The 14,400-nt window shown below is 24.5% G+C and overlaps 1 protein-coding gene across 2 annotated transcripts in view; it reads right to left on the bottom strand.

Annotated features, from left to right (window-relative positions):
* LOC112598701 (disintegrin and metalloproteinase domain-containing protein 11) overlaps positions 1–14,400 on the bottom strand; it is a 235,438-nt gene that overhangs the window by 85,517 nt on the left and 135,521 nt on the right. For both annotated transcript variants that reach the window (XM_025345244.1, XM_025345245.1), the window contains exon 2: positions 11,095–11,145. In XM_025345244.1, coding sequence (XP_025201029.1) covers positions 11,095–11,145 — 51 coding nt within the window. The remainder of the gene's footprint in view (positions 1–11,094; positions 11,146–14,400) is intronic.

The following is a 14,400-nucleotide window of genomic DNA, read 5'->3' on the forward strand; positions in this document are numbered from 1 at the left end:
ACACAAATTATAGGTAGATACGCTTTGAAGTTAAGAATTCACATAGTAATACTGATACACGAACACAATATGATTTATACAATATTAGAACATATTATAATGGTGGTACTACATTTGAAATAGATATTCGTGTTTTTACCAACTTATTTTTAAAAACAAAAAGTATGTAAAAAAATGTTAAAGGTACCATTCAAAATTTAAAATGTTTCTTTAATTATTTATGCGAATTAGTAAAGTATAATGTAATATGAGATATAAATAAATCATAGGTTAACCTATTTTACTAATTATTCGCATAAAGTCGAAAACGAAAAGCGTATAATAAACTTTCCAACGTTTCGTTTCATTTCGACTGCACTCATAGCAACATGACAATAATAGTAGTGATAGTGGAAAAAGGTTTACTGCTACAACTAAAGCGTCGACATCCGGCAACGATATTTATATGAACAAGAGGGACGCCGGTAGAAGTTTTCCATTACGAAAGACGTTCCGGTTAAACACTAGGTTTTTGTTTTTTTTTGTATGCATGTAATATCATTTTGGGCACCGCCACTGTTTTTACCCTCTATTCCGAACTCAATTTTTTATTTTTATTTTTTACAGATTATTAACATAGAAACCGTTCTTTTTTCTTGGGCCATGCGTGTGTAGTATTGTTTTCCGGACTGTCGCTTTCAAGACAAGGCGCACGTTGAGAGATTTATACACACACTTAGGCTGTCGGGCGCAGAGTTTAGGACTGTTATAAATCACGGTTGTGTTATAACACTGAAGTATACAAACAGGGGTCGGCGTCAAAGCATAAGCAGTAGTAGCACATGTGCGCTTTTGAATCGTACTATATTTATATATCATAATATTATGAGATATTCATAAGCGACGTTGTCAGCGTGTGATGTCGTTATCGTTGTCATTGTCATTGTTATTATTATTATTAAATTATCTTTGTCAAGCGCCAAGAATATAAAGTACTTTATGTAATAAAGTTAAACAGCTACTCATCGTACGACTCTTATGAAAATAATTTTGACCAATTTTGTTTTAACTTTATAAATTATAATTGTGCAGTATTTGTATAAAAATACGTAATAATTTTACTGCCTACATGGACAAATAAATTTAAAATATTGTATTCGCAAATTGTATGACCTTATCGAAGTCTTATTTGCGTGATCTAAGCGTTATACTATGTTGTTACATACTTGATGGCAGATGACGCCACGATGGGTACGATAATATAGGATGGACTGAGGTTCGAGAGTGTTAAAAAAACATTTAAATTACATCCTAGACGGTATATGAGAGATGTTTAAGATTTATAAAAAACCTTCAGAACGCTATGATCTGAATGGTGTAGCTATAAGTATTGAAGAATTGTATCGATCTCCAAGTTAAACCGAACGAATGTTAGCACATGTCTCTCACCCTCTCAAGCGAGTATGTAAATATGTAATGTAAACTTTAAAAATAAATAAGGCCTACTAAATTATAGACCTATTAAGATATTTGTGAATTGTTTCATATTACAGTAAAGTCGTATGAAAATTATTGGAGGTATTCGTGTCATTTTTGTTTGAAAACTAAATTGGGTAGTGCCGTCTTCGGAAGAAAGTAAACACGACGTTAGTTTGAGAAACACAAGTATATGATTACTCTATACGATAAATTATATATACAAATTAAATTATAATTATTATTTGACATTTTTCACTTATTAAAACTAGTATAATATTACTTTTAAATGGTTGATAATATAGTTAAATAATGAAAAATAAATTTAATAATTTTGCTATTAATTCGTTGAATTTTGAGGGAGAAAGGTATTTTAAAACACTGCGATAGAAATTCATATTTTTTGTAGTAAATGAATAACGTTGTTTATTTTGATATGAATATCGCTTGAGAAAATTGACTGGGTGCTTTTTCATATTTTTTGTAAAAACTCTGAAAACTAACAAATAAAAAAAAAAAACAATTCTCTTTCGGATCACGAACTTGGGAACTCAATTTTACTGTTCATTGAAACAATATTCAAAATCTATTCAAAAACAATACTAGTATTTATCATGCATTATGCGATGCGTATCATCATTTATATGCAAGATGATTTATAACTTATAACAAAACGAAGAAAACATTTAAGAGGGAAAACATAAGCAGGGCTTGATAAATTTGTTTAGATAGGATACAGAATCTAGTTTTTATTTACATAAATAAAATATGAATAATAAATAAAAAATATATAAAAATTAAGTAATCCCTTCGATTTAATATTTTCACGCATATATTATGTATTTTATATATGATTATTAGTTAATAATTATTTTTTATCCTCAAAATATTTCAATTGAAGGGAGAAGTGATGTATAGAGGAGATAAGTAATTAATGCGCATATTATTTAACTATGTAACATGCAAAATAGTTACTCATGTATTCAATTAATATATATATGAAATAAATTTATAAAATCGTTCATTATCATTTTTATGAATGAAATAATATTTAAAATAAAAACACATTACAATTGCTAAGCGATTTAAAATACGATTTATTATGAATTTCAAATTGAATATCAATAATATCTTATATCCTAGTATTCTTGACGGTTAAGTTTTATAAATAATATTTTTACTGTATCTACTATTTATACTAAATATAATCTATAGTATGGCGTTTTACTCATATGAATACCTATTTAATGAAAATAAATTATTTTATTTTATTATTTTCTTGAAAAATAATGCTACAATTTTAAAACTGATATAATCATCATGTAATATACAAATATCCTAAATTCCTCTATACTAAGCTATTAATATAATATGTGACAATATTTATGGCAATCGGATAAAATTCTATTAGTATATTTATTTAGAGTTTACCGATTGGATGGTTATAATTAAAAAAAAAAAAAAATTAAATGTATTGCAGCGTAAATATAACCTATCTATTTTTAACTACATAAAATCTTAAAAAAAAATTTTATTTATGATTTTGTGTAAAACAATAATGAGGAGTGATCAACAAGTACGTTCTTATACGTGAGCCATTTTTATTGTTTAACCTATACCATGTACAACAGAACAATTTTTGTATTGCTTAGTTTAAAAAAGACCATCTGAATATATCAGACCTATAAAATTAGAGTCTGATGTATAAATTTGTACTGAAATAAATTAAATATGATTGTATAGAGAAATAAACAATTCAATAAAATGAAAATTATAAAGATATGTATTAATTCTTTATATATATAATAATAATTTATGTTCAGAAAAAACTGTCTAGAAGTGAACTAAAATAACATTTTTTAATCTGTTGATGTGTAATCTTTCAAGTAATAGTTTATATATATATATATATATATATATATATATATATCAAAAATCTTGGTGACCCATTACCCATAAGTGTTCAGTGTATTTTTGTAGTCATTCAAATTTCAAAGGTTTTGGAATCATAAGGGGGGTACACATTACATTGTATAAGTAAGCAAAAAAATTAAGGTATGATTTTTTGTTTTATTATACTGTATATAAACAAAAATTGAATTCTTGATGATCATAATTTATATATATGTATATAGATGTATTTAATGACTCATCTAGGAGATAAATTTTCTAGTAATTTGCTACTAAAGAAAAATTACCTAGCGAAGAAAAGTTGTTTCTAACAAATTTATTGTATAATAATATTATTATAGCTGCTAAATGTTTTTCAACTTATTTAATTTAACTTAATAAATAGGAAAAATAAAACATATATATTCTTAGTCAAACACTTCTTTAATTTCACATAAACTTTTTTCGGAAAATTGCTTTTAAATTCTACTGTAGTTATCAAAAGCATAGAGTTTCGTGTACATAAATCACAGACAGTTTTATACCTTATCCCAAAGTTTTGAAGCAAGAAATTTAAGGGGAAAAATTGAATTACTTCCCTTATGTATATGTGATTTCAATTAACTTTATTGATATCTTTTTAGAAAAATATTGGATGTGTAATAAGATTAGCAAAATAATGAATTAAAATCTTTGATGTAAATACGTACTGTACACATTGCGTGCTTGTGTTAAATATATTTATATACTAACTAATAAAATGTTCATGATTAATAATATATATTTATGTTTATAACTACATAACGTCTAAACGAAATACCAAAAACAATTTTAATTTAAATGAACGGAATTGCATGGGTCATGAGCATACATAAAAAAAAATTATTATTTTATTTATGTGTAATATATTAATATTATATTTAATAAATCAAACAACTTGCTACTTTTAGTCTTTTACTTTTAGCACCTACTTAATATTTAATTTATTTCTAAAATGTTTAAAATTGTTTTTAAATTGTAATTTTAAAGTAAATTATATGGCAGGAAATAACATATATATATATATATGTGTGTGTGTGTGTGTGTGTGTGTGTGTGTGTGTGTGTGTGTATTCTCTTTTTTCACAAACATTTTATTTTATTTTTTTTTTTTTTTTTTTGCTGTAGTTATACTCAAAAAGCTTTGTGTGGGATGTTTTAAGTTTGAAAATCTAATATATCTAATATATATGTAAGGTACTAGGGGTAAATTTTATTTTATCACTTAATATAGTTTCTGTGAAACCAAGAAAAAATACAGACTAATGTCGAAAGACTACGATGAAGTTTCAGTGAGTAGAACTCCGTTAGAAGCTCAAAAACGTGTTCCGAATACGTTTATTTATTATAGCTTTCAAATTAATTACCACATTCTACCATGCTATTTTTACAAGGGTTCAACATTCGGTCTTTATCCATTTTTTTTTTTTTATTCCTAATTTTCAAACCCCTAGACATGAAACAAAACTACGTCCACCAAAGTGGCATATAATTATTATATATCGATATTAAAATAATTTATTTCATACAAAAAACAAGTAAAATATATTTTCTTAATTTCGAATTTTACTTCAAGATTTAAATCAAATACTGATAATTTTAATGTTGGAATATATTTATTTAAAATATATATATATATATATATATATATATATAGATTAAATCTTTGTTAAAAGTTTGAAATTACCTTAATTAATCTATACACCTTATTCAAAATACGATTTAATATACGTTGCTATTATAAATAAAAAAAGCAAGTATAATATTAAAGTGATATTATTTTACTGCACTGCTACATTGATACATTAGTTGGTATACCAAATTCAGTATTTAAAACTCGTTTATTTCAAAATATTTATCGATAAAGTTTTCTCAAACATAAATATTTCCCTTTTAAACCATAAGTTTAACACATTAATAATATCAGCAGCTGTATTTGAGGTTCAAAAAATTATTCTGATTCATCGAAAGTTTTCCTTTTTTCATAAAAACTTTAACCACACTAATTTCATACTCTATTTTCGACCAATAAACTTCTCTAGTGTTGGTGTTAGAGCAAGTTTTTCTTTATTACAAATAATTAAGTAATAATAAATAAAATAAAATTTCTTAAACTCTACAAATATAATTTATTCATTTAATTTACTCAATATTATCTACATAATTATGGTGTGGATATTTAAAATTTAAAAATACCTAACTTAATCAATAAAATCTATTTTTCTTCAGATAAAAATTTTAATCTATTAAGAAGAATGTATAACTTGATGTCTAATTAATTAAAAATGAACACGTTTAGTTTTGTGTGATAAATTAATGAACTAGTTTTAGAGTATTTCAAGATATTTATTTATCATAAATTTCTATTTATTATTTTTAAAATACCAAGATGTTTAGTTAATTACTACCCTTCAAGGTATTGTTATGAAATAATGACTTTATAAAGGTATTGAAGATTTTCTTAACATATACATTTAATGAAAATCAAACATAGATATTTACCTATTATTTAAATTTCAGTTATAAATGGAAAGTATATTACAGCAAACTTTTTTTAAGCTAAAAATATTCAGTTTTTATGTAGATAATAAAGAACTAACATTATTTATAACACTACAATTTTTGTTATGAATTAATGAAGCATTCAAATGACTTGAAATGTATTATAATTTTTAAATAGATTTAAATATTAAGTTTGTAAAAATGTATTGAAAATGATTGTGTTTGGAATAAGCTATTTTTTTTATTAAAAATTATGTGTAAACTGAATATATTTTCTTAAAACTGTAGGAACTATATAAGTTGATCAAAATTTAAAAAAATATAGAATAAATGTTTATAAAATTGAATCTTAAGTAAATATGAATACAAAATGTGGATTTTTTTATGAAAATATAGGTAAGATTTAAAAAAATAACATTGAATTACTGAAATTGTATTTACTCTAGTTTTACCTAATCAATTATTTAGAATTAATTTTCAGATATCTATCTTTCTTTTCACCTTTTTACAAATAATTAAATATATACATTATTTTTGTTACAAATAATAAATTGAGTTAATACTTTTTATACATTATAAAATTTTATATTAAATTGTAAGCTAATTAACTATTGACAAGTTTTAAACTAAACAGCAACATAATTTTTCAAAATTATATTTTAATTAGTGAATTATTACATTACCAACGCCTATCAATCATAACTATTTCTATTATTAATATTCCAAATTAAATATTCCTGTTTAATATTCATAGTCACTTACACACATATATATTTATATACTTTAAAATTTATTAAATTTTATATATTTGTTAAGTATTAATGTTTTGAGGTATTTGTATATTTATTAATTTATTATTAATTATTTTATGTTTATTTTTTAAATTATTAGTATTAACTGGATAATAAAGAAATTGAATATCCAAAGCAAGTTATTTTGTTTGAATTTATAATACATTTGTAATTTGTGAATTTTATTTATATTATTTATGTATATAATATTTTCTAATACACAACTAGAGACATTAAATTTTGGAAATTTTATTTTTGAGAAATCTTTAAAAGGAAATTTTCAAAAATTTCAAAAAATTTCTGAAATGTAATTATGTAATTTAATTCTTCATTTTAAATATAACTTTACATTGATTTATTAATATTATACAAATTTCAGAAATTTTTAAATTAAATTTAGAAATATATTTCATAAGTTTGACTTTATTTTTTAACTAAATAATTCTTATAAGATTAATCTTTATAGTACACTCAATATATATATATATATGATATTATTTAAATAATTTATATTCTATAATTATTAATCCCGAATTAATAAAATATATATAAGCATAAACAATCATTAAAAGAATGTTGTCATTAAATTTCTTCTAGAAATTTCCTACTAGTATCACTATACATAACCATTTTTAATAACATAACATATTTAAAATGTTAATAGCTATCCGAAAATGATTTTTTTATTACATGAGAATTTTATTTTTTTTGAAGTATTAGAAGTTTTAAAAAATATATTTTTATTAAATTTAAATTTAATTATTTTACTTAACATATTTAATAAAGTGAAAAGCAATAATTATGTATTTTTTGAATAAATGTACAGTTTTAATTGATTTACTTTTTAGTCGTAGGTAGTTTTGATATGACATTGCTTTGATGAAATCATACTATAAAGAACTCCGACAATTATAATAGATTTAATTATTATAAAACATCATGGGTTACTTTAAATTTTCTACCTGCAATTCTGTGTTATAGACTATAATTTTACTATAATAATATACTCATTGAAAACGATGGCTTCGCCTCTGCAGCATACTACTCAGCTCACGCCCATTCACAGGAATGTATGATACCACATATGTATATGTATGGCAACGACAGTGTGGATGTGACCACAATAATAATATATAACAATAATAGGTCACCACCATCCAGCTCGTACTCTTCTCTTTCCAATTGACATAGGAAGAGAGCCCTCCGGTGGTTATATACAATTTCGTTCCGTGGCTCTCAGCTGCCCATTGTCTTAAAAGTCAAGTGTTACCCGAGTCCGGGGGCTAAGTATCGTTTTCTTTATATTCTTTACTTTTTTTTTCTATTGTGCACACTCTGCGCACACCCTGTGCATTGTTGAAAACGTCACGAGGGTATGTATGGCTGTCGCCAGGTCGAACGAAAGGGTATAATTTCGTTATAACACAGTTCCTTTCTGCTTTGCGGGGTCGAGAGCCCTTCGGTATCCTGACCCCATGTAAAACTATGAACTACAAACACCACCCAGTCTTGTAAATCCTATCTAAGATCTTTGGCAATAGACTGCCACTTTTTCTTCTCCTCCAACACTACAACCATGAGCGTTATTATTGGTAAGTCAAAACTTTCTCGTTGAAACATCAAAGGATACTAAACTCCACCACTTCTAACAGCGTTGCAAGTATATTTTATTTTATTATATTCCTCCATTATTGTTTAACAACGCATCTCATGTATCAGAAAATCTACAGACATTTTTTTATATTTTTAAATAAATAACTCGATATAGAAGTCAAACGAACAAATCTTATTGACTTATTCTTATTAAATGACTACTATACATACAAAAAAATCTGATATTAATATTATGATATAATTGCTGAGTTTAATTAAGGATACCTTAAATAATTACACAATCCGAAATATGAAAATTATTTATGATAAATATAAATATTATTTCACGGATTGCTAAACAAATCTCTAAATTTCAAAACAGAATAAACATTTATATTTTGTTCAAAGTTTCAATAAAATATATAGAATCAAAGACAAATTATATTTTAAGTAGTACCTAAAAATAAATAATAATTATTATTTTAGATTATTAAAAATGTAATAATAAGTAAAACACAAAAAAAAAAATTATATTTATGCAATACAAGCCAAAAATATAAATATTTAACTATAATAATACACATTTATTTAGAACGAATAGTCGAGTTAAAAATGAAAATTTAAGATAAATTTATATATATATATATATATATATAATATATGTGCTTAAGTTAATGAAAAATAATTAATAAGTAATATTACACATTAATTACTCGCAATGATTATATGATTGATATATGAAATGAGTCATGAAAAAAAGTAAGTTTTATTTTAAAAAGATTTTAAATATTTTAAATTAATTAAATTTTTGAATTTAAATTAGCTAAGTTAAACGTATTTTATATTGATTTTTATAAAATACAAAAGCTTAAATTTGTTTTAATAGTTCAACAAAATATTTAAATAAAGTTATAGCCTACCCAATTTAAAAGCTTAAGTTAAATGAAAATATCATGTTGCACTTATACACTTTCTAACAAGTAATAAGTCAATTTTCCCAAACTAACAAGGGCTCTAAACAAATGACCCATAATGAAGTACTAAGCAAACTAATCCACACTAAAAGATTTTAATGCACAATAAATTAAAACAGTTTCTACTTATGTATTCTGTTTGTAGAATAATAATAGTTCAAATAAATTGAGGTATAACTATTGTGATTTTAGCTATCATTATATATTTTTTTTAAATTATAAAATTTTCATTGTTGAGACAATTGATCAAAAAATTATTATTTCAATCGAAGATTCCTCCAAATTTATGTCAATTGTAACAGAATTATATTTTGTACCAAATTAAATCACTTATAATTTTAAGAATTTTTAAAGGTCTGAGTGCTCTAAATTAAACCATACTACACCTTTTTTTATATAGCGGAAATTTAATTTAGAGTTTGATGTACATGCATTTCTATCTTTTTTTTGATTTGAAATTAAAACCCTTATCAGTACACATATCCAATTGGACCAAATTTCAAAACTAACGCACGTTTTTGCGTTTTGATCAGCTGAAAATTTTTATATAGTCCACATTGACATTATAAAAGTATACGTATATACCATATATGACACACGTACACAGCGGGAAACAATTTTCTTATACTTAGTTAATCCATTCTAAATACACAGGTCAATACTATCGGTCGTTACACTGTTTTCCCAAATTTTGAATTGTCAGTAGCTATGGCTAACAAATATTTGAACTTGAGCTTAAAACCAATTATAAATTATCAACGTATGGAACTATAAATAACTATTTATTCGATTTATAACTTATGTTACTAAATTAATAAATAATACTATATTAACGTTATAATATAGTGTGATAACAGCGATAGTATTACCTATAGTCTAAATAATTATTTTATTTTAACAGTTATTATTTAAACATATAGAACGGCGGTGATTTAAAGTGTGTAGACTTTGTTTAATAAATATTATAATAAATAGCAATTATTCAATTAAAAACTTTATTTACCGTAATTTAACTTAAAACAAAAAAAAATAATATAGTATAGTATTTAATAATTTAAAGATTTTGTAAATAACTTTTACATGTTATCTGATATAAACGTAGGTTATATCATTTTTTTGTGAATAATATCGTTATAATAAACATATAATAAAAATAAATAAATAAAGTACAGACGTTGCAGAATGAGCGAGCGTATTTACACTTTACAGAACACTAAACATTTTAAGACTCTAAGGCTTAAAATCAAATTTAGTTCCCATTAACTTCGTGCTCAAGGGAAACATAATAATAATATTCCTATCAGCCATATAATATAACAGGAAAAATATTTTTTAGAAAAACGGGCTCACGAAACCAGGCTACCAGAAATATCGTTATGTTGTCCATTTATTATGCCGTCGGTTGAATAACCCTACAAAAACCACTAATTGCAAGTCATACTTGTCCCGTTTTAATAAATTTACTGCGTGTTTAATACGTTTTTAACACATAGATCGTCCGCAATATAGAATAGATAAATGAGTGTTATGTTTGTTTGTACACGGGGCACATACGAATGAAATAAATTAATAGCGACGGAGGGGGAGTAATTTGAATCCATAAATTATTAGCAACAGGGAGTAAATGGGTCAACATGGGTAAAAAAAATAAATATATATATATACATTATCATTACAGACAAGAGACGCGTAGTATAAATTTGTATTTTTTATTATTATTATTATTATTGTAATAATTGTCGTAATAAAAATTTGGAATTTATTAAAACAATGAAACAACCGAACGAAGAAGAAAAATAACTAGGTTAAATACAAAATATAACAATGGTAATATCATTCAAAACTACTCACCAACAGGACTCTCCTGATTCCAATAAGAATCGTCCAGCGTGTAGTCAGCTTCTGAAACAAATCATAAACACGAATGAGTCACTATTATATTATACAATACATTATACGTATGTATAGTAATACAATCATAAACATTTTATAGTGAAAATATCAAAAAAAAGGCTAATAATGCTATTGAAACAAAAGGTGTTATTGAAATTTTGCCATTTCTGGTAAAACGTATTTCTGAGGATGTTAAAGAAATAAATTTTGTCCTAACGTTCGCAAAAAGCATAAATATTATTTCGTATTCAAAGAGCAAAACGAGGATTTATATTTATATAGGTACACAAAAATAGTTTATGAATAATTTATGGATACCTGTTTCCCAGAAATTCTTAAAATATTAGTGAAACGGGAAAAAAAACTATAAAACCCGAAGGAAATCTACAATAAAGCGTACAATATATAGAACTAAGAACGAAAAGCCAAAATATAATACGCGTGGTTTAGATAAATTAAATATTGTTCTAAAACAATAAAATATTCATAATTTTGTAATTCTATATTAAAAAGTCCAATATATTATTTTTTTTGTCTACATTTTTTGTTTACTTGCCTTGTTCGTAAACATAAGTACATTATGTTTTGATAAAACGATAGAGAATTTAAGTCAACCAGTAAATTATTATAGTTAATCATTAAAGGTAATACTTATATATAGTTTTCTAAATTTATTTAGTCCATATTTTATATCTGTTCCAAATAATAATGGAGACGCGTCACATAAATATATAATTCATAACAATGTATATTATAATGGAAAAGCGGTGAAATAAATATTTAAGTTTTTTGACATTTTATTTTATACTACAAATTAAAATTAAAAACATCGCCTTGTAAAGTTCTATTCTTTAACAATAATTATAAAAATTAAATACAAATAGTTGTAAAAAAAATAAAAAAAATTATTACCAATGCCCAATCTAATAGTATAAAATATAAGCTTGTATATTATATATTATATTATAACGCATATGGTTACATAAAAAAAGCGTGACTAGGTTATATATGTAAATAATATTATAGCGACGCACAATATAAATAATCTGTTCTGATAAATAATATAATAAAATAACTCAGATTTTTATACACAAAAAAGAACAAGCTTTTTTATATATTGCCATTTTATGACGACACTATTTAACATTTTTCCAATTTTCTTTCACAGAGTTGTTCAAAATATCTTTTTTAGTATCACCTCGTTAACCAATTTTTCTTTTGTTTTGCCTGAGGAGTGGGGGAAATGAGATTGTATTTTGATTGTTCCAATTTTGTGACGACATTATTTAACATTTTTCCAATTTTTTTTACAGAGTTGTTCAAAATACCTTCCAGGGTATCACCATGTCGTCCGATTTTTTATTTTTTTTTTCGCCTAAAAGAAGGGAGAGAGGGAATTGTGTTTTTATCCCTATTTATACTAAATGAACTGGCCTTTTTATGTTTCCGTTTTGTAATGACACTACTTAACATTTTTCCAATTTTTTTTCACAAAGTTGTATCAAATATTCCTATGAATGATCTATTATTTACAATTTAATTTTATTCGTCATTGCAGTCATCTTGAGAAAACACAAACTACATACGGGTGAAGCCGGGTAAATTAATAAATAATAAATAATAGTAGTAGATCGGCAATGTTAATGAGAATGTAAGTAGTATTAGTTCCATGTATTTAATACAGTGCACTGAATGTATTAAATACTTTTTCCCTAAATGGTGCATTTTAATCATTAAATGTACATTATATTAAAATTATTAACGGCAAAGAAGCGCGTTAGGTTAGGTTATTATAATGACTTATTATAAATAAATAACAATAAAACGACATTGCATAAAAGACTTATTTAGCTTTATTATATGAACCATTATTTATATTTTCTGATTCAAATATTGAGTTCTAAGTATTAAAAAATTGTAATATTAAAATGTATAGGCAATAATAATATAATATATCCAAGATGATACTAGGTGGTTTTATATTTTTGGTCTTTAAAGAAATTGGTTAGATGGTATTAGTATTATTATTGATAAAATTATAAGTACGATAATAAATTATTCGAAATCATGGTATAGTAGATATTCTTCTATCTAATAGTAAATTAGCTGTGATTCTAATAACGAATTGATGTTGTAATAATATCTCACAACGCACGCACTCTAACATACATACTATCAGCTAGCAGCTATGATTACTTATTGTCTCAAGATAGTTGCAGACTGTCCAAATTCTGGTTAAAATTTATATGACAGCTAAGAAATATAAAAATAGGTATTCATTCTGCTCACAATAATTTTTTTACTGACATATAGTCACTTGAATTGGTTATTTCGTATATTTTATCTTTAACCTAGAAAGTAGGCATTAATATCATGTATTATCATGATTAAATTACAGCTTATTAAAAACAATTGCATAAAACTATTAATTTTTAAAACTAAAAATTATAGTACAAAATATTGTATTGATTAATATTTAGGCCTTAATGCTAACAAGCATTTGATATTAACAAAGAGTTTAAAATAAATATATATATACCTATATATATTAATAAAAATCAATAATAAAAACAACAACTAAAATTATTATATCATGCCGTATGCCAGAAATAATAAAAATAAATATTTTGAAGAAAAAAAAACCTTTTATACTTTACTGGAGTAGTGCTCAAAAATAAATTTAATAATCAATCTCTTTCTTCGTCTTTCATTATTCTACCACTGATTTTAAAAATTAAGATGCTGATAATTTTTGTTGTACCGATTATTAAATATGTTGCCTAAATTGATATACTGATAAGATAGTATTATTCAGTGGTATGGTAGAAATACCATACATAACTAAGAGTGGACCATCTCAACTAACTTTCTAACTTTTAAGACTATATGGGTACACTTTAAACTTCTGTCATTATTCTTATTATTGTGATAAGTACGAGAGAAAGATCACCTTTCAAATCGCTGGGTACCAAAGACAAACATAGTACAGACAAGTATTTCTTATATGGGAGTGATCTCATGCCTAAATTTAAGGAGAGTCTAAAATTAAACAACAAATATCTTCTCAAGCGCTAAAAATTAATTAGCCAAATAATATTAATCCTAATAAAAACGCATTTTATTCCTTGTCAACTTTCGTTCTTTCCTGATCAATCCGTGATCTACTACTTTCAACTCCGATGAGTTCAAAGTACCCAATAATAATAAAATTGGAGGACGGAGTAGCCGAGCGGACTAAGGTGTCGATTATGACGCACACCGTCG

The sequence above is a fragment of the Melanaphis sacchari genome, unplaced genomic scaffold (genome assembly GCF_002803265.2).
Source record: "Melanaphis sacchari strain LSU unplaced genomic scaffold, SCAv2.0 Contig4_pilon_pilon, whole genome shotgun sequence".
NCBI classification, from domain to species: Eukaryota; Metazoa; Arthropoda; class Insecta; order Hemiptera; family Aphididae; genus Melanaphis; species Melanaphis sacchari.